The sequence below is a fragment of the Tenrec ecaudatus genome, chromosome 4, assembly GCF_050624435.1.
Source record: "Tenrec ecaudatus isolate mTenEca1 chromosome 4, mTenEca1.hap1, whole genome shotgun sequence".
Taxonomy (NCBI): Eukaryota; Metazoa; Chordata; class Mammalia; order Afrosoricida; family Tenrecidae; genus Tenrec; species Tenrec ecaudatus.
Genome location: NC_134533.1, coordinates 200825089 through 200846299, shown reverse-complemented (window position 1 = coordinate 200846299; position 21211 = coordinate 200825089). Strand labels below are relative to the sequence as shown.

The window sequence follows — 21211 nt, the reverse complement described above, 5'->3', positions numbered from 1 at the left end:
AGAAAACAACGACCAGAAAAGTCTGTAAATAGTTCAGAGTCTGTTTGTTGACTTTTAGGAGTGTTTTCCAGTCGAGTCTGATGGGGTTCCATGCCCTGGCCCCAAAGTCTATTTTTGGTATTTCCTGGGGACTTTGTTGCTCAGCTCCCCTTGCTTTCTGTTGCATACTCTTAGTGTTTTGCCTTGATCTGGTTGGATCAGATCGGGCACAATTCCCACACTGTGTCTCCAGTGTTGTCCCCAGTAGATATGGGTCAGTGAGGGATGTCGTGTCTTGTAGTGGGGCCGGCCATCTGGTCCTCTGTGTATTGGCTGCTCTGAGCAGGAATGTCATCCTCGATGGGCCAGGATGTGCTCTATTCTCTCTTCCTCCCCCTTTATTTGCTCTCATGTGCTCTGATCAGACATGCCCCTCTCCCGGAGCTGCAGATTCAGTGCTGCCCTCTGAAGTCGATTATTCTGCAGGGAGGTGAGGGAGCTATTATATTTTAGTCCCAGCTTTTCACAAACATTTTGAAGACACCTCTCACGTTCTTCATTACGATGGCACATCTACTTGGATTTGGGCTAAGATCCCAATGCTTTTACCTGCTGTTGCTTTTACATTATTGGTATTATGATGAAGAAAAGCTAAATGTAACTAAGAAAATACATGTGGCCTCACCATCCCCCTGAACGGCCTCACCCCGAGTGGACCTCCAGACCACACTGAGGTACACTCACTGGGCCAGGGGGCATGTCAGACTTCAGTATTGCTCAGATTGGACTCCTCAAACACGTTTTTAAATGGTGCATGAGCTGTATCTCTATTTCTTTCCCCTTTTAAAGTTTTTATTTCTGTTATAGTTTATATTGTTTCTTTCTGCTCAGTGATCTTTTTTGTGTTTACATTTTCTAAATCTGATTTTGGAGATGTTAAACCACTTTTCATATTTGATCCCCACCTGTCCATTCCCTAGGAGTGATATGCAAAGAGCTTCCTTTCTGACCCCCCCCACCCCCCCCACACACACACTCACAATCCCCTCTGTTTAGTGCCATCTGACATTGACATGAGTTGACCGTGACTTGTGTGGGAATACAACTTGCTTTCAGTGTTGCTGTTTTGGACTCTGGGCCCTGAGGCAACAGCCTCATTTCTGTGCTTTTTCCTGCTGCACATGTACAGACTCAGTTTTTACATCTTTTCCATTTAAGATTGGTTGATAGTAAATACAGAATGAGGTAAGAATGACTTGAGCTCTTGTTTACTCTGAACATTACCAAGGAAAGCACAATATCCTTTCACAATAGGACATTTTTCCCCTGCAGGTGGATGTTAAACCACTTTCACATTCTACACGGTAGTTGACTTTTCTTTCAAACCATGTAGTTGAAGCAACAGGTGTTGTCTATACGTACACAAAGAAAAATAAAAGGTTCCTTAACACCATTGTTCATTACACACATCTGCTATTTATATAGATACTTAGTCGTAATTAATAGCTTTTAAAATTCAGATGAAAATTTTTGAATGGATTTATTAATAAAAGCGACCGTAATTTTCCTTTAATAAAGTCATGAAACATTGTTTTTGTTTCCAAAAAAGCATCACAGCATTTTACTAGACAAATACATATACTCTGTCCCAAATCGCCCTCATTTTATTCGACCACTAACTTAATCCATTGTAAGGGTTTTACGAAGCCTTAATTGTGGGGTAGGATGCTGCCAGTGATTTATCATCTTTGACAGTGATTGGTTTATTCTTTTCGGGGACTTAAATTTTAAATCTTGGAATTATTATATAAATTTTATGAGTGAAGTGGGATCTATATGTTAAATTGTGAATACAATTTTTAAATCATTTTATTGGGGGCTCATAAAGCTTACCGCAATCCATACGTACATCCATTTTATGTCAAGCACATTTGTACATTTATTGCCCTCATCATTCTCAAAATGAATAGATTATTTTAAAAAGATATTTATTTGATGGAATAAGGATAATGTAATGTTCTATAACTTGCTTTTTTTTTAGCATATAAACTTTAAATTCAAGGTCGTAAAGACTTGTATGACTAAAACTACTTGTGAAATTGTGTGTGAGGAGTCTCAGATACTTGTCCTGACCAGTGTTTGTCCTGAAACCCAAATGGGTAACACAGGTCTAGTTGCACTTTGAAGTTCCGTGATAGAGTCCGGGTATGTTAACAAAGGGTGTGTCGGCACCCCCGTGGTTCAGAGTGACGGAGAGGAGTTTGGGAACCCTAGCGGCATGGTAGATTACATGTTAGGAGTAGCCACGAGGTCGGCAGTTGAAAGCCAGCAGCTGCTCTGCAGGAGAAAGATGAGACTTGCTGCTCCTGTAGAGATTCAGTCTTAGAATCCCGCAGGAGTAGTGAGCTGTGTCCACGCATTGGGCTGCTAGCCACCAGGTTGTCAGTTTGAAACCACCGTCTGCTGCAGAAGAGAGAAAACTTTCTGCTCTCATTGAGAACTGTTCTCAATCACCCCTGCCTTCCTTCCTGGTCATTCGTTTATTACGTTCCACTTAAAAAACATCTATCCAATCTGCACTTCTTACATCATGCTACCACCACAAACAACTCGGGTGTAAGGATACCAGGCTCAGGCATTCATTTTTTGCTCAGTCATGAGCTTTGTGCAGATACTAACTTGGGGTTTTATGTCTCAGTTGGTGCCCAGACTCCAGCTTTATTCCGAAAAAATGGTTTTGAAAGTTTTTTTTTTTTTTATATAGCGGAAGAAGTCAAAATGAAGAACTGTCTTCATAAGTTTATTGGGAGAGATGACGATAGGGCATGGCAGGGAAATCTCCACCCACAGTCAGGAACTCGGGACAGCCCAACAGGAACTGCCCAAGGCCACTGAAAGCTCGCTGCCTGTCCGGAGAAAACCCAGAGATCGCCTTGCACATGCATGCGCTGGTTTGGATTTTTAGGAATCTACCCCTCTTGTGAGAAGGAAAGCCTGTAGCACATTAAGAATGTAGTAAGCCACATACGCCGCTCACTGTAGCATTGATCCGTGAATCAGTCTGTGCAGCAAGATTTTAACGTTGTGCCTGGCTTGGTTTATTTTTTTTCTTGTGGATGGATATGTTATGTGCATTGTAGGAAGTCTTAACAGCATCCATGTGCCGTGCACAACAAACAGCAGCCTGCTTCTGCAGCACTCACTGTTAGGTTTGAACCCACTGTTGCAGCTGCTGTGTCAGTCTGCCTTGTTGAGGGGCTTCCTCTCTTCACTGACCCTCTCTCCAGGTCTGAGCCCCTCTGACCAATGACGTGCTCAAAATATACAATAGGACGTCTGTGCTGCTTTCAGTGTTCTTTTTTTAAAATTCTGTATTCTTTTTAACAGCACTGTAATTGGAAGACATCAGTTCTCTGCCCGTCCCTTAGTCATGGTCCAGCTTTCACATACCTCTGAGGCCATCTAAAAAACCACGTCGTGAGTCACGCTCATCTTGGTCCTCAGGGACATCTTTGTTGTTTAACACATTAAAGAGGTCTTGTTCAAAGGGCTGTAAGCCCCCCGTAAGATAATTTATGAAAATTTCTAAAAAGAGGTCTTGTGCAGCAGATTTACTCAGTGCAATCCGGCGTGTGCTCATGACTTCTGGTTTTATGCACATTCGCTTACTTAGCACACGCGTTTGGCATTTTCTACCATGCTGTTCTTCTCCCACGAGACTCCTTTTACGCTTCCTTTAGGATGTTTCTGGATCTCCTCCAAAAATAACAATTTCAAAACTAGAAGTTTGCGTACTCGTAAATTCTGTAGTCAGTTTCGTCAATTCAGCTTGAATATTTTTGAATTGAGATTTACTTGTGTTAGAGCTTTATTTTGGAGAGAGCTCCCATCAGCATTGAGCAGGAACTACCTCTTGGATTGCATTGATCTTCAGTTTTTCTCCATTGGGCGGCTGCTGCCACAGGTCAGTAGTTTGAAACCACACGAGCCTCAGGAGAAAGCATAAACACGTGGGGCAACTAGGTACACTCTGCCCTCTGGCACCGCGCTGAGTCTGTTACGGTTTTCATGCAATTTTAAGTTGTTCCCTGCTGGTAATAACAGAAATGCAGGTGAGTTTCTCTGTTTTTCTCCTCTGAAACATTTTCACCCCAGTATAAGAAGAGATATCACACTTGTCTGTTTGCTCGGATATACTATTACCTGTTGTATTAATTTGGAAAGTAGTCCTGGTGGGTGGAACATTGGCTGATTGCTCAGCTGCCAGTCTTTGGTTAGAACCCGCCATCCCTTTTGGAGGAGAAAGATGTGACATTTTGCTCCCTTAGAAATGTATAGCTCAGCATGCCCTATGGGGAAGTGGTCTATTTTGCGCTAAGGTTCACTGATTTGGAATCAATAGTGCTTTGGTTCTCTCTCTCTCTCTCTCTCTCTCTTTTTTAATAGTCCAGGTCTCTTTGTTGCCCTGTAGGAGTATTTTCTGGTTGAATTTCATGGGGTGCTACGCCTTGGCCCCACAGTCTATTTAGTGTTCCCTTGGGACTTCCTTGCTCAGCTCTCCTTGCTGTTCTGTTGCATACCCTTAGTGTTTTGCCTCGGTGTGGTGGGGTCAGATCGGGAGCAATTCTCTGTGTCTCCACTGTTGTCCCCGGTGGGGTTATGGGTCAGTGAGGGAGGTCATATCTCATAGTGGAGCCGGCCATGTGGTCTTCTCTGTGGATTGGCTACTCTGAGCCAGAATATCGTCGTCAAGGCTTGGTGGGCCAGCATATGTTCCAATCTCTCTTCCTGCCTCTTCATTTGCTCCCATGTGCTCTGATCAGACATGTCCCTCTCCCTGATCTGCAGCTTCAGTGCTGTCCTCTGAAGTAAAGGTTTCTGGGGAGGGGTGGTTGTCCATGTAGTTGGCATAGGGGCCGACCCCTCAGACCTCGCCACTAGTTCCCTGCTTCATGCCGGTATGTTGCATTTCACATCTTGGAGTTCCGGCTTGAGGTCTGGTCTGTTCCTTCTTTTACCAGAGCATCCCTCACAGGTCGGCCGGCGGGAGCCGCGGGGAGATGGCTCTCTTTGGCGGGCTGCTCAGACAGGTAGTTGGAGAGAGTGAACAGCTCCAGGCTCCGACGGGCCAGTTCATTCTCTTTCTTACAAAGAAAGATTCATTCACCGCCATCGAGTCCATGCTGATGCATCGTGAACTGCCCCTGGCTTTCAGAACAGGTAAAACTGTACTGCTGGATGGGAGTAGAAAGCCCCATCCTCCGCAGAGCAGCCAGATGTTTCCAACTGCTGGCTGTGCCGTTCATAGCCTGACTCATAACCGCCACCCCACCAGTGCCCCTTCCCCAATCACAGGCATCCGAGGGTACTGCTTGTTCACTCATTGTTACCTGACAGTAATGGCCCTAATTTTTATTTTGCTTTGTTTCGTTTCGTCTTTCCTTTTAGGCCCTGGAGATGTACAAGGATGACTGGAACAAAGTGTCCGAGCACGTTGGAAGTCGGACTCAGGATGAATGCATCCTCCACTTTCTGAGACTCCCCATTGAAGACCCCTACCTGGAGAACTCTGATGCTTCCCTTGGGCCTCTGGCCTACCAGCCGGTCCCCTTCAGTCAGTCGGGGAACCCCGTCATGAGCACTGTGGCCTTCTTGGCATCTGTGGTGGACCCCCGCGTGGCATCCGCTGCTGCAAAAGCAGCTCTGGGTAGGCGCCCTTAGCCCACTCTGCGGCAGCGAGCTTCCGCAAACCCCTACTCAGTCCACTCCTCCGGACTAAAATGAGCCCAGATGGAAAAGTTCTTAGCTGGTTGATGTACATACTTTTCTTACACCATTAACAAACTATTCGGAATTTGCCCCTTTAAAGGTACCCTGTGCTGATTAAATGTATTAAAGCATTTTAAAGTTAAGCACTTCAAAGTTGAATAATTGAGACCATTAAGGACTAGAGTTTTTCATGGTACATTTTTATGATTAATATTTAATTTTTAACGTGTATTCTCTATAACTAGAATTTCCGAATGTTACAGGACTTTTTCTTAGCTTTCAAAAAACCCTCAAAATCCATTTTCATTAACTCTATTCCAATTCACAGCGACCCTCTAGGACAGAGTAGACCTGCTCACCCCTTTGGATCCTGAGACCGACTCCTTATGGGAGGAGACGCCGGCTCTTTCTCCTGGCTGGTGGCTTCAGACAGTTAGCAACCACTATGCTCTCCTTGTGTTTTTCTTGATTTTCATTCTATCCTGTACATCACTAGCTACAATTTGGGCAACAATTTTTGAGTATTAGAGAACATTACAGACTTTGCTTATTTATAGCACAAATCACTGGGATATAGAATAAAAATCTATTGTAAAGTTTCTTGAATAAATATGAGCCTCATTTGTATCTCTCACTTGGCTGGTATGGGGACAGTCTCAGAAATCACTACACCCAAAGCATAAATGTTGCTTCAGATTTCCTGGTGTTTTTTTTGTCACATTAAGTGTTGGCGCCAAACCAGCTCACTGTTCTCTCTTTGTGAATAGAGGAATTTTCTCGTGTCCGGGAGGAGGTCCCATTAGAATTGGTTGAAGCGCACGTCAAAAAAGTGCAAGAAGCCGCACGAGCCTCCGGGAAAGTGGATCCCACCTATGGTCTGGAGAGCAGCTGTATTGCGGGCACGGGGCCTGAGGAGCCCGAGAAGCTGGGTGAGTCACTCGCCTCCCAGCTCCCGGGTGGGACGGTGCGAGGATCACTTGGGGTACATCAAAATGAGAACGCCAAGGAGAATTTTGTGCTTATTCCAATAGAATTTTAACACCTCCCCACTTTCCGTGGTGGCTGTACCAGTTTACACCCCCAGCCAGCAGTGCACCCAGGACATCTCTTGTTAGGTTTCCTTTTCCAGTTACCCTGGTAGGTGTGAAATAGTACATTCTTCTGATACATGCTTCCTAAAGACTCCGGATGCTGGGCATCATTTTTAGGTACTTACTGACTAAATTTTACGTCTTTTCTTGTCTTATTTATCTTGTGTCTTGTTCTATTTTCATGATGTGTGTGCATGTATAGATGCACACATGAGAAAATTTCAAAAAGTTACTTTCATTTTTCCAAGACCTTTTTTTAAAAAAATGCTTCAGGATATAATTGTATTACTATTGCTCTGGAAAACTACTCTATTTTTCCCCCCATGGACTTTTTGAAGCCCCCTCGTGTGTGTGTAAAAAGGTTCTCACCTTTTCAACATGAATGTGATAAAGTGACAATCTAGGAACACAAGGGCTAGACTATTACAATTCTTCTATCAAATATTATCTGTAGCTTTTCAATACACCACCACTCTTCTCTCCATGAGAATGTCATAACAGTGTTTTCAGAGCCCAGGAATTCTAAAACATCCTGTGTAAAATCTAAGTAGTTTGAAAACTTGGACCATTTGATAGGACTTCGTCATGAGGCTTATATCGTGTGGGCTGGAAGTTTTGTCGCTGCTGTACTTGAAGGGCTCTTTCAGATTCATTCCAAGGGTCCCTGAAATGCAGGGTCACATTTCTGAGTAGCTCATAATGGCACTTAACCTCTAAGGGTTTGCTGCTGCTGTCTTGGATTGAAGTGGCTGCCTGATGGCTCATGTTTATTAGAGCCCAGAGTGTGTCTTTTTGGGGATCTCTGTCATGAAACCTGTGAGAACTGGGACTTGACGGACCGCCTTCTTTTTACAGGTCTCAGCAGTTCCCTCTGTTTTCAGGGTACAGTCCTTCCTCTTTCCACTTTCTTCCTTTGTCAGGTGTCCATTCACACAGGTCTGGCTTCCCCCGGTTGGATTGTGTACTACCAGTGTCTGCTTTCAGGACTATCTTATCAAACTATTATTTTAAGGACTTGACATACTCATATACTTTGTAGCTTTGGGCAGTAGACCTCTATAAATGTTCTTTGCCTCCTACTTCTTTCCTCTATTTCCTTTTTCTTTCCTCTTGTCCGACTGTCATGTTCAGCCTTCATTTGGGTTTCAGTACTTCTTTTCGGTTACATTGACCTTGATCAAGCCCTACCTGGCCTCCTATACCTATCTTGGCACCGATTTTGGGTCACTCGTAGTTCCCTTGTCCCTGGTTTGTTAACACCCACTTCCTTTCTACCGCCTCCCCCTCTCCCCATTTCCCTGGAACTGTCGGTCCCCTTGTTTTCTCCTCCAGATTGTTTATCCCGCCTTTCTTATTTAGACAGAACTTCGGAGATAATAATATGCGCAAAAACATGACAGAGCAAACCAAAGCAACAAAAGGAAAGAAAAAAAAACTGACAAAAAAAAAGCATGTAAATAGTTCAAGGTCCATGGGTCAGTAAGGGATGTCATATCTCCTAGTGGGGCCAGCCATATGGTCTTCTCTGTGCATTTGCTACTCTGAGCAGGAATATCATCCTCAAGGCTTGGTGGGCCAGGATGTGCTCCACTCTCTCTTCCTCCCCCTTCATTTGTTACCATGTGCTCTGATCGGTCATGTCCCTCTCCCTGAGCTGCAGCTTCAATGCTGCCCTCTGAAGTAAATTCTTCTGGGAGGAGGGGCAGCTGTCCACATAGTTGGGATTGGGAACGGTCCCTCAGACCTCTCCACTGGTTCCCTGCTTCATGCTGGTATTTTACATTCACATCTTGGAGCATCAGGTCGAAGTCTGGTCCCTCTTTCCCTGTTGAGATATAAACAATATCCTCTACTTGGTTAGTGCCCTGTACCCCCGCTACTCATTTCTTTTTTGTTTTCTACCCCCCCCCCTTTTTTTTTAGTTGGCTACCATATGTATCCCTGGATTTGTTCTGCCCCTACCATACTACCTGGACCTCGCCCCAGTAATGTATATAGTAGCTTTGCCCTTAGGCCCTTTTTGCATTTGTCAGCTTTCCTCAGCAGACTCATGTTATACTTGTCCTTTTGTGCTTGGCTTACTTTGCTTAGCATAATTTTCCTCCAGTTCTTCCCATGCAGCGATGTGCTTCATGAGTTCATCACGGCTTTTTAGTAATGCGTAGTAGTATTCCATTGTATATATGTGTCTGGGAGACTTGTAGGAATGCTTCTTTGAACTGCCTGCAGCTAATTTCACTATGGACTTGACCTACCAGTTTATCCTCCTGTGGTCTCACTCTTCCCCCAGTCAGCCGATACTCTTTTATTTGGAGAGCAAGTTGGGTGATCCTCTCAGGGGACTCTGGTTGGGTGATTGTGGACCCATGAGGATGCTGCTTTACTAAGGTGATGCTGCTAGGGTGGTGGGGGCCTTTTTCAAATTTTATAGAATCAAAAGCATCCTTATGTAAAATTAATGTATCTTATGGATATTCTAATATTTTCATTGGAAAATGCAGCAAATCTTTGGGTAAAAATGATAGAATAATAACCAAAAAACTACCTGGTTACCTTACTTGTTTATGCTCTGTTTACAGGATGCAGTTAAAGAGCACACACACACCCCCTTGGTACCGAAGCCTTTTCACCTCCTTTATGATTTCTCTACTCTAGTTGTGACCAAGGAGTTGCATGCACCCTGCACCCTTGTCTGTGTGTTTTCGTCCCCTTTGCTTAAAGAATCTGGCTGTATGCGCTCAGCGTTGTGAACATGCCACCCAGTGAGCACCCCCTTGCACACCGCCACGCGTGTGCTTCCCCTGACATGCTGGGGCTCAGTGGACGTGGTGGGTGTACTTCCCAGCCAGAGTGCAGCACCCTGGGGCTTCCGTATTTGCCTGTTGCCTGCCTCAATAAAGGATTGGGCTTTTAAAAGTTAGGCAAAATGGAATTAAAAGATAGGGGAAATTTTTCACAAACTTTTCTAAGCCCCTTCATACACCTGGTATATGTTTAAGTAATATTAGATTGTCTTCAGTTTTTGTCTTTGGCATTTTTTGGTGTTATACAGAAAGTTGGAAATCCTGACTGTGGGGAGGAAAATGTGCACAGATTGAAGACACTCATAACGTGTGTCCTCATTTCCTCACGGTCCCCTCTTCTCTGATTTCTAAATCACTCATGACTTTCTCTGTGTTGTTTTGTACTTGACTTCGCTCGTCATCCTGGTGGCTGTGTGGCTCGTTTCTACTCCTGTGGGTGGTTGTATTTCAGACCCTGGTACTGGAATAACGTAGACACACATACAAGACAGACGGGTTGGATGACTTATGTTTATTCTTTTACTTGTAGAAGGAGCTGAAGAGGAAAAAATGGAAACGGACAGTGGTGGTCCGCAGGCTGAAAAGGTGAAGATTGTCTGTTTGAATCGCCCACCATAGGAAACCCACAGAGCGCACACCTTTCAAAGCACAGCGGTTTGCTTTGGATTGTGTCTCCTCTCCCCCCACTCCAGCTCCCAAACCCCAGATCTTTGAGCCCCTCGCAAGACGCTGTAAATGACCCTCCCTCTGCTGTTTAGCCTTGGCTGCTTGGAGGTATAGTTCCCCCAGGGCATAAGTAGGGCATTTTGTTAGTTTGGTTGTTTATTTATTCATTGCAGACTTTATCCAGCCTGAGAGATAGTTGAGGATATTAATATAAAAATGTTACAGTTCTTAGAAATAAGTTGATTAGGGTATAGGTCCCTTATTTTTGACAGAAGAGTAAGGGATTTTCTAGGAGAGTCACAGGCAGCAGGAGAATAGCACAACAGCTAGAAAATCTGTATGAAAAGGTGTTTTACAGGCAGGTAAAACTTGAAATGGACGAGAGAGAATGAAACATTCCAACTGGCTGGAGAGGGAGACACTGACTTGTTTCTGTTTGGTGTGTGAAAGACCTCAAAGTGGCCAGTATTTTTGTGACCTGATTCCTGTGTCAGACACAGTCGATGGTAAGATAGACTGGTTAGAATGGTACTTGACCTGCTGCCTTGTCTGGGTCTGGGTCCTGATCCAGTTGAACAATAACTTGTTTATTTAATAAGTAGTAATAATGCACCTGACATGCCTTTGGCAAGTGTAAATCTGGGGCTTAGAATGCAGAGAGAACAGGGACTGTGTGCAAATATGCATTATCTGCGAGCAGTTCTTAAGATGGTGAAATGTTTTTCCCTGATTTTATTCATTTCTCTGATATTTGTTCACCAAGGCACTTCTGAACCCAGTCCATTTCTTTCCAAAAATAAGGGAACCTTTTACTAACACATTTTAAAGTCATTGTATTGGCGGCTTGTACAGCTCTTACCACCATCCATCCATCCATCCATCCATCCATCCACCCACCGTTTGAAGCGCATTTGTACATCTGTTGTCTTCGTCATTCTCTAAACATTTTCTTTCTACGTGAGCCCTTATGAATAACACATTTTAACTCGCTCCCTGTTCTCTACATTTGTGTCCCTTTCAGACAGAAAACAAAAGTGAAAGTGAAAGGAGTGGCGGTGACAAAGCTCACGATGGAGCCCGTGAGGAGAGCAGGGAGAAGGAGCAGGACAGTGATGTCAGTGGGGACATTAAGTCAGGTAACCTGGGAAACGGCGAAGGGCCCTGGACGAGTGTGGGCAGTGTACTTGGATAGGGTTATATTTGTTGCTTCCTTCTGAGAGTGTTTGTGCTGGACTGCACGTAGTTGCAGTGCGGATGCCAGTGGCCAGTGTTTCTGGTCCCCCTTTTCAGTCCTGTGTAGAAGAGCACGTTGCTCACCACGGCTGATTGTCACCCCACAGACTTGCATGTTATTTTTAGTGTCTTGCTGACACGTCACATCGTACTTTACTCAGAAGACCTTCAGGAGTGAAGTACTCAATTCTCAGCGTCCCATTTCCTCCCGCCCTGACGGGTTCCCAGAACACTGCACTGATTGATACGTAAAAACGTGGCTCTTGGTGCTTAGTTCTCTGGCTTTTCTTTTTCCATCCAAGATGACTCCGTAGAGAGTGTGGAGAAAGGAAGGACAGAGTGCCATTTAGAAAACCCATCCTAAATAGAAGCTGTCTGAAAACACAAGAACAGTTCAGAAAAATCTGAACAAAGCAGAACTAGGCCCTGAGATCCGCTAGCAGCCCCAGTTCTGGTTTGTCGTGTTGCCGAGGTGGGAGCTAAGATGGGTTGTTGAGGTGGGGTGTGCTGGTGATAATGGTTTCTGGATTTTTTTCAGAAGAAAAGGAGGCTGAGGAGAACAAAGAGCTCACTGATTCGTGTAAGGAGAGAGAGAGCAGTGTCGGGAAGAAGAAAGTCGAACACGAAATTTCGGAAGGAAATGTAGCCACAGCAGCAGCAGCTGCTCTTGCCTCCGCTGCAACCAAAGCCAAGGTTTGCCCCCAACAGCCCTTTTACAGTGCTTGCTTGCGCTGTGAATGGTGGGATTGTGTTTAGGTAATTGGGAACGTTTGTGTAAAGAAACTCACACCCAGTCAGAGGAGACTGTTGGCATGAATGGCAGTTCTAGGTTGGGAAATCCGCAGGCAGGAAGAGGGTGGTAGAAATAGTAGATCCTGTCCTAACAAGGGACCTTCTTCAATGGGTTCATTGTGTCATTTGGCCTCGGGAAGACTGCAGAGTGTGAAGCCCAATTTAGATTCTTGTGGGGACTAATTATCTTTTTGTTTTTAATTTGCATGCAGAGTTTATCTTTGCACTTAAAGTCCAGTAATTTCTACCAGATTGAAATATTTATGATTTTTAAGACAAAAAATTGCTTTCTTGTAAAAATACTTCCCCCTTCTGTTCAGGCTGAAGGGAAAGAGAGGGAACCTAAAATAGCGCGCTCCCCCCCCCCCCTTGAGTTTGCCAGCTTTCCTGTGGGTGGCTTTCTCTATTTATATCATAGTATCGGCTGCACAGCATATTTAAGTAGACAAGATAATGTTATTTCCCTGCTTTGTGTTAAATTTGCCTTTTAAAAGATTTCAGACATGAATGTACAAAGGTTGGGGCGGGGTTGGAGAGCGGTTATTTTTCTTTTTGTTTTTTAAATTCGCTGTTTTAGGTGAACGTTTACATAGCAAAATTAGGTTTCAACTTAATTTTTATGCAGATTATTCCATGACATTGGTTACAATTTTTGCAAGGTGTACACATTGTTACATTTGTTTCCTTTGTCATGTTCTGTGGTTTTTCACTTAGTTTCCCTGCCCCACCTTAGCTTTCTCTTTTGTCTTTGTTTAAGGTAACCGTTAACCACTTCATCTCATGCCCTTGATTACTTCAGGCAGCACTGCTGGGTGAAAACTGTAATGTAAAATCCAGTCTGTGGTTTTGATGAAGGGAAACACCAAGAGTAGCTTCTGTTGGAAGTTCACAGAGTACCGTGGGAAGCTTCTTGAGGGGTCTTATTCTGTCAGCCCCATAGCATGTTCTGTTTTCCTTCTGTCCTTGATGGTAGCTGGGCACCACTTCATTCTGGTCTCACACGGCGTGAGGCCGGAGGTTCCCAAACATACTGACAAAGGATAAAGTGTTGGGAATCCGCTTTTGCAGTCCCACCTACCCCCCAGATCGTTCAAATTTCGCCCCCTTTAGGAAACATTGATGTAGGTTAGCCCTGTGGACCAGTGTCCTCCTTGCATCTTTGGTCTCCATTATGTGATGCTCTCCACCTTAACTTCGGTAGTGGCTGCTCAAGCAGTCCTCCTCCCTTTGTCTTGAATCGGTGCCGGTTCCAATAAAACGTGAGTAGGATGACCTGCTAAAGACCTTCTTTCCTAGTCTACTTCCTGCAGACAGTCCGAGGCTGTGAACTGCTGCTTCAGGAGCCAGTGCAGTCCATAAGACTGCCATGAGTATTCATTCACCCAGCTGAGCCCCCCTTGACAGTCGGATCAGTGCATATAGTCTCCCCCAAATGTATGCCCCAACTGACTGCTAGTATTGCAGTTACTTGGGATTTTTTTGTACTTGTCCATGCCAGTATTTTCCAAAGATAGCGCCTGATCTTTAGAGGTCTTCTCTCAATTTTAAGTATTCCCTCCACCCTAGTCACCCTCAGCTCTTAGGGTTATTTTTTCAGGTGCTCTCGTACTGCCATGAGCACTGTTAAGGAGACCAGTTACACACGCCATTTACAGCAGTACTCTTCCAAGTTTGGTTGGGGCATCGCCTAGTCTCCGTTCCATCCAAACTCTTATTTCCTGGTAAATGCTCTTGTTGTGGCTTTCACAGACCTTACTGCTGTTTCAGGTATGTTCTCCCATTTGATAGATGAGGTGCCAGCAGCCACATGACCTTTAACCGTGTGCCCTTTCTCAGCTCATTCCACGGCCATCGCCCCTATCGGCTTTCTGTTCTTAGTCTTTGCGTTTTCCATAGCTGGTCCGCTCCTGTGAAGCATGCATGGCACCGCAGTCAGTGTCTGCTCTCATGCTGCTACTGACCTCAACCTCCTCCCATGTCTCTTGCCGGTTTTCATCCCATTCTCTTTTATTGACACACCAATAAGGGAATCGATAAACCAATATACTGAGTTAATATTTCAGAATTGGAGCCCACCTGTATAAGCAGTGTACACATCAAGAAATAAAGTGTCAAATGGGAGCTTTTGTCAGGGGCTCAAGTAGACAGAAAATGCTTTGAAGATGATGATGGCAGCATATGTGTTTGACACAGTGGATGAGTGGACTGTGAGGCCCCAATAAAAGTATTCATTAAAAAAAAAAGAGAAAAATAAAATGTCATAACCAGAAACGTTTCTGTATTTCCTTCTAATTGCGATGCCTTCTCCCATGGTAATAACTAACATCATGGATATTTTTTCCTGTTATGACCTCATGAGAGTGGAATGATAGAGTATGTAGGCATCTTTTTAAATGCAAATATTCTATCACTTTCTTCAATAACCTCCCTGTCTCTGGCAGCCTAAAGTTTCAGACTGTTTAGTTAGGAGGTCAGGATTTTTTTTTAATGATGTATTCAAATCCTTTTACTACCTTCAGCCTATTTGTTTTTTTCCTTTAAATCATCTATTGGGGGCTCGCACAACTCTTAGCACAATCCATACATCCATTCATTGTGTTAAGCACATTTGTTGCCCTCATGATTCTCAAAACACTTAATTTCTACTTGAGTCCTCTGTATCACCTCCTCATTTTTCCTCTCCTTCCCACCTTACCACCCTCCCTCACAAACCCTTGATAATTTGTATATTGTTATTATTTTGTCATGTATTAGACTGTCTTGACGTCTCCCTTTACCCACTTTTCTGTTGTCTTTCTCCCATGGAGGGGGTTATATGTAGATCCTTGTGATCGGTTCCCCCTTTCTACCCCACCTTCCCTCCACCCTCCCGGTATTGCCACTCTCACCACTGGTCCTGAAGGATCATCCTCCCTGGATTCCCTGTGTTTCCAGTTCCTATCTGTACCAGTGTACATCCTCTGGTCTAGCTGGATTTGTAAGGTAGAATTGGGATCATGGTACTGGAGGGGAGGAAGCATGTAGGAACTAGAGGAAAGTTCCATGTTTCATCATTGCTACACTGGTCCCTGACTGGCTGGTCTCTACTCTGCACTCCACCTCATTCACAATGATAGGATTTTTTGTTCTGCTGCCTGATACCTGTTTTGATGCCTGATACCTGATCCTTCGGCGCCTTGTGATCACACAGGTTAGTGTGCTTCTTCCATTTGGGCTTTGTTGCTTCCCAGCTAGATGGCCATTTGTTTATCTTCAAGCCTTTAAGACCCCAAGCCTTTTGAGAGCCTGGCACCATGAGCTTTCTTAACCACATTTGGTTATGCACCCGCTTTGTCTCATAGATCATGTCAGGAAAGTGAGCAGCATAGAATTCCAGGTTAATAGATGAACAAAGTGGTCTTACATTGAGAGAGAGTACTTGAGTCCTCCAGCCTATTTCTTGCCTGTACGTCCCGAGCTGCTGTTGCACTTCTACCAAGCGGAGCTCGCACTCCGCCCTCTCTGATTTCTCCACTGCTGCTTTGCTTTGCTTTACTGAGTTTTGCCTAAGAAGAAAGTGGAACATTACCAGAAGTGTTTCACCAATGGGTTTCATGATATTTTCCCTTTTTCTCACAGTGCAACTTTGTCACAAATGTATGAACAGCTTGAGACATTCGTTTCCCTCTTTCACTGGAGATAAACTACTTGTCTGTCCCTTACATATGCCATAGTCCAAATGATACTTTCTAGATTCTTGAATTCTCCCTCCATCATCATCACTGGCTCTTATTCCTCATAACGAGAACTTAAGTCTTCATTCTGAGAGCACCTCAGGGTCCGTGAAGGTGCTCCGACGCTCGTGCACCATGACTTGGCCCACGTGGACTGTTGGGGGTGACAGTAAAGCACCACTTCACAGCTGGATATGATACATTTCACAGCACACAATAATGATTTTTATGCCACATAGTAATTATGGGGTAAAGAATTCACTTAAATTACTGTAATTACTATAACTTATCTAGCCCATCCAAGTTTTCTCTTAAGTCTCTTTTTGTTCTTCTGTGTCTGTAAGCAGCTTTGTTATTAAGAGTTTTCCTTGATACATTTTAATTGTTTGTCACACTCTGACATGGAATGGTAATTAAAGGTTCTAGATCTAGCTCCTAAACACGGGGTAGCATGTTTTCTGGCTTCTCCCCATTTCTGCTATTTGAAGAACTCTGCAGAAGCATGTCCATCTTGTCCCTGTCCCTCCCAACAAGTGCTCTGGGGGAAGCACCATGGTTAGCATGCTCAGGCTTCTGTCTGGCTGAGCACTCGGGTACTGGGAAGAAATAATCCAGAGTGAGCACTGAAAGGAACCAGATACTAGGACATGTTCTCTCTTTTTTAGCACCTTTTGAGTTCATTTCTTTGCAGAGAACGCATCACATTTGGGGACCACAGGCATTTCTTCCAGATTGACCATTCCCTACCCCCTAATAGAAAATGGTGAGAGTAGATCGGTACTTGTGACCACTACGTGTTAGTTCTGAGCCAACAGGAAGATTCTTTCTTACCCATCAGGAATATTTCAAAACTTTCTCACTTATGCCTAAAATCCCTACTTATATAAGGAAGGTGGGGAAAAGTCCCATGGGAGGATATATTGGCCTCTTTTTATCATTTTGTCAACAGTAAGCCCATTTTACTTATTTTCCTTATATGGATAAATAGCACCTGCGTTTGTTTGTTTTTTAATCGTTTTATTGGGGACTTATACAACTCTTATCATAATCCATACATACATCGTTTGTATAAAACACATTTGTACATTCATTACCCTAATCATTTACTCTCCATGTAAGCCCCTGGCATCAGCTCCTCATTTTTACCCCCTTTCTAACTCCCCCACCCCATGAACCCTTGATAATTTATAAATTATTATTTTGTCATACCTTACACTGTCCGACGTCTCCCTTCACCCACTTTTCTGTTGTCCGCCCCCCAGGGAGGAGGTTATATGTAGATCCCTGTAATCGATTCCCAGTTTTCTACCTTATCCTCCTTCCACCCTCCCGGTATTGCCACTCTCACCACGGTCCTTAAGGGATCATCTGTCCTGGATTCCCTGTGTTTCCAGTTCCTGTCTGTACCAGTGCGCCCTTCCTCTGGTCTAGCCGGATTTGTAAGATAGAATTTGGATCATGATAGTGGGTGGGGAGGAAGCATTTAGGAACTAAGTTGTATGTTTCATCGTTGCTGTATCGCACCCTGACTGGCTCATCCTCCCCATGACCCTTCTGTAAGGAGATGTCGAGTTCCCTTCTGTAAGGAGATGTCGAGTTGCCTACAGATGGGCTTTGGTACCCCACTTTGCACTCCCCTTTATTTATTAATATTTTATTTGGGGTTCATACAACTCTTATCTCAATCCACACATACATCAATTGTGTAACGCACATTTGTACATTCATTGCCCTCATCCTCAAAACATTTGCTCTCCACTTAACTCCTGGCATCAGCGCCTCATTTTTTCCCTCCCTCCATGCATCCCCTTCCCTCATGAACCCTTAATAATTTATAAATTATTATTTTGTCATATCTTGCCCTGTCCAACGTTTCCCTTCACCCACTTTCCTGTTGTCCGTCCTCCAGGGAGGAGATCCCATGCAGATCCTTGTAATCGGTTCCCCCTTTCCAACCCACTCTCCCTCTGTCCTCCCAATATCGCCACTTTCACCACTGGTCCTGAAGGGATCATCCGCCCTGGATTCCCTGTGTTTTCAGTTCCTAACTGTACCAGTGTACATCCTCTGGTCTAGCCACTAGTCTATCCCCTGGCATTAAATCCTTTGTATTTCTTTCACATGAAACATAAACATCCCACGATCCCCAAAGTCCCCTTCTACTGTATTATCAGGCTTATGTTGAAGGACTGGGATCTTCTCTAAGCAGTTAGCTCCAGGTAAAGATGGATGAGTTTATAGATAACGACTTACTGATCTTAGTGTGAAGAATTTGTAGTGATACACACTGGATAGCTATAAGAAGAATTGAGGGGGCGCACGTCCACTTGTTCATAGCAGCTCTGAAATCCAGTCAGACGCACAGTTAAGGTCCTGTGATCAGGGCCTAGCCTACTCTCTGAGAATTATATTGACTGATAGTTGACGTAGCCTTCTGAGCTGTTGATTCTGTCTTTGAAATCCCCTTCTTTTTTTCATTAAAAAGATGGTCCATTTGTACAGCTGAGTGCTTTTCTTAGCTTCGGATTACAAACATTATCACTTCATTCTTGGACCTCAGCTATTAAGAACTCTTGAGAAACACTGGATGCATGTCTCTGATTGGCAAATACTCACACAGTCCAGGCTTGGTTGTCTTTTCAATTTCTTAATGTCCTTTGCCCCACAGAAGTTTTAAATTTAATGAAGTCACACTTGTTTGTTTACTTTTATTTTTGATGTCTTAACAATTAAATCATTGTTTAAACCTATGTTATGTAGGTTCCCGCATGAAATTTAGCAGTAGTGCTTACTTTCATTCTGCCTTTTATCTTTGAGTGTGGTCTGGCATACCAATAAAAAGGCTTGCTGCTATTGAATTGCCTCCAACTCATAGCCCCTCAGGGTAGGGTTTCTGAGACTGTGAGCCCTTCTGAAAGCAGCTGGCCTCTTCATGCTCCACGGAATGGCTGGTGGGCTTGAACTAATGTACCTTCATGTTACAGCCCACAGCACCATGGGGCTTCCTGTGGGTTAGAATAGATTATTGATTTTGTTTTTCCCACACATGAATATTACTCAGTGGTCCCAGTGTCATTAATTGGAAAATCTCTTTTTACTAATGCAATGTAGAAATATTGGCATATATATATATAAAGTAGGATAAGCATGTTAATGGATTTCTATAACCATCATCCAGCTTTGGTGATTGTATCTTTTTCATTTATCCCTTGCTTGCTCTTAGGTAGGAAAGGGGTGTTGCCTGGAGTATTCTAAAATAAGCCCCAGTCATTATTTCTTACAGAAGTATTTAAGAGCTATTTCTAACAGACGACAGTTAATCATTTTTCTTATCATGTGGTCAAGGTTGCCCCATAACCAAAAATAACTCTCATCGTTGTGGTGTGTTGATTTTTCCAGCTTTCCTCTATGACGATGCAATTACAGGGTTAGACCTACTGTTTTAACCAAATGAGGACAATTCTTGTTCAGAGACGCTTCAGGAAATTCATGGGGGAAAAAGAAAGAGAGAATGCAGTTTTTCCATGTACCTTTTGAACCCCTCACATATTTTAAATTGGAATTAGTGTCTGCGCTGTCACTTTCCACCCTCCCTCCCACAGCCATCTCAAATAACTAGCCTCATAGTGCTGTAAATGCCTTGATCATTTTCAGCAGTGTTTTCCTGCTACTTCTCGAGTCTTTGTTTTAAACAATACTTCTCACCTAATTTGAAGAGGGAAAGAGCAGTAATTTTGTTAACTTTGGCATCGCAATAGCTCGTTGTAGTTTATTGGAGGAAAACTTGATTGTTAACAGCTGTAGATTTATTCATCAAACTTTCACATCACCTTTTGCTTACATTTATTCTTCATGCAGATTGATCTCTATAGTACATCACCGCGTTGCTCTTTTTCAGCTGTAATAATGTATGAAGCGCTTATTAAACATTACGAATACGAAATTTTTGTTCCCAGATGCCTATATTAAATTACTACTAAATAACAGGTTCTTTTAGATTCTATAAGAAACACAAATCAGTAAGAAAATGGCTTGCTAATTCTTGTGTAGAAGCAGGATGTGCGTATGGTATGTCGAACATGCTTCAGAAAAGCGAGTGTGAAGTGGTAGTGTAGTGTGTGGGAAAGGCCTTGGATCATACAGCAGCATTGGGCTTGGCGTGGTCAGAGCGCATCCTTATCCTTTCCAGGTGGGTTGTTCGTGACAACTGTCATTTCAAATTGAAGTTTAAGATATGGCAGAAGAATACAAGGCCGTTTCTATTGTAGGCCGGCCACTATGTTTACTTTTGTAATTCCCGCTCTGAATATCAGCCTTTTACGTTTGTTGTTATTTTCAAGAAAATATTTACCTAAATGATTTTGCCTATAGCACCTGGCTGCCGTGGAAGAGCGGAAGATCAAGTCCTTGGTGGCCCTCCTGGTTGAGACACAGATGAAGAAACTGGAGATCAAACTTCGACATTTTGAAGAGCTCGAAACGATCATGGACAGAGAGAAAGAGGCTGTAAGTAGGGGGAAGTTCATCATACCTCTTGACTTTGATTAAGCTAAGCAAGTGTTAGCCTACTCTTCCCATCTCTAGCTGTTTGCAAAAGCATTTCCTGTTGGGATGCTGTTGAGGGAGCCCGAGTGCATACTGGGCTACGTTCTGTCCACAGGGTCCTTACGAGCCACATTCAGCTTGCTGGCGCGGAGTCTGGTTGTCACCTTTGGAGTGACTTGTAACAGAGGGAGTAATCACTTTATGAAACCAATTTTGAAACCTCAAGTTCATATTGTCTTGTGGTTTCCAGATAACATGATGGCACTAGCTTCTCCCATCGACAAAAGTTCTGCCTACTTGTAACCAATGAAACAGAATGCTTGTGTTCATCTTCACGGTTCAGAGATGTTCTTAGTATCATATTGTCTGTAAGCTACAAGAACCTACAAAAGTTTGTGGGGGCATTTCCATTATCTTCTAATTTCATTTCTATGAACTTTTTTGAAGGCTTCTCATATGAGGGATTACCTCTCCCCCCTTCTTCCACCCCCCAAAAAAAAGGGAAGAAAGAAAGAAAAGAAAAAAGCTGCGCTGGGCAGAACTTTCATAGTACACATTTTTCTCTGCTAGGTGAGCCTCTAGCAACTCAAGTTCTGAGTTAGTGCACCCAGTGGCATCG

The 21211-nt window shown here is 43.7% G+C and overlaps 1 protein-coding gene across 2 annotated transcripts in view; it reads left to right on the top strand.

The window, feature by feature from the left end:
* The window catches only part of SMARCC1 (SWI/SNF related BAF chromatin remodeling complex subunit C1), a 138701-nt gene that overhangs the window by 92161 nt on the left and 25329 nt on the right, over window positions 1–21211 (top strand). Inside the window, exons 20-25 of one of the 2 annotated variants that reach the window (XM_075547258.1) lie at window positions 5428–5686; window positions 6516–6677; window positions 10173–10228; window positions 11331–11445; window positions 12084–12235; window positions 20419–20553. In XM_075547258.1, the coding sequence (XP_075403373.1) occupies window positions 5428–5686; window positions 6516–6677; window positions 10173–10228; window positions 11331–11445; window positions 12084–12235; window positions 20419–20553 (879 nt within the window). Of the gene's footprint in view, window positions 1–5427; window positions 5687–6515; window positions 6678–10172; window positions 10229–11330; window positions 11446–12080; window positions 12236–20418; window positions 20554–21211 lie in introns of both variants that reach the window. The other variant, XM_075547257.1, reaches the window with a different exon arrangement.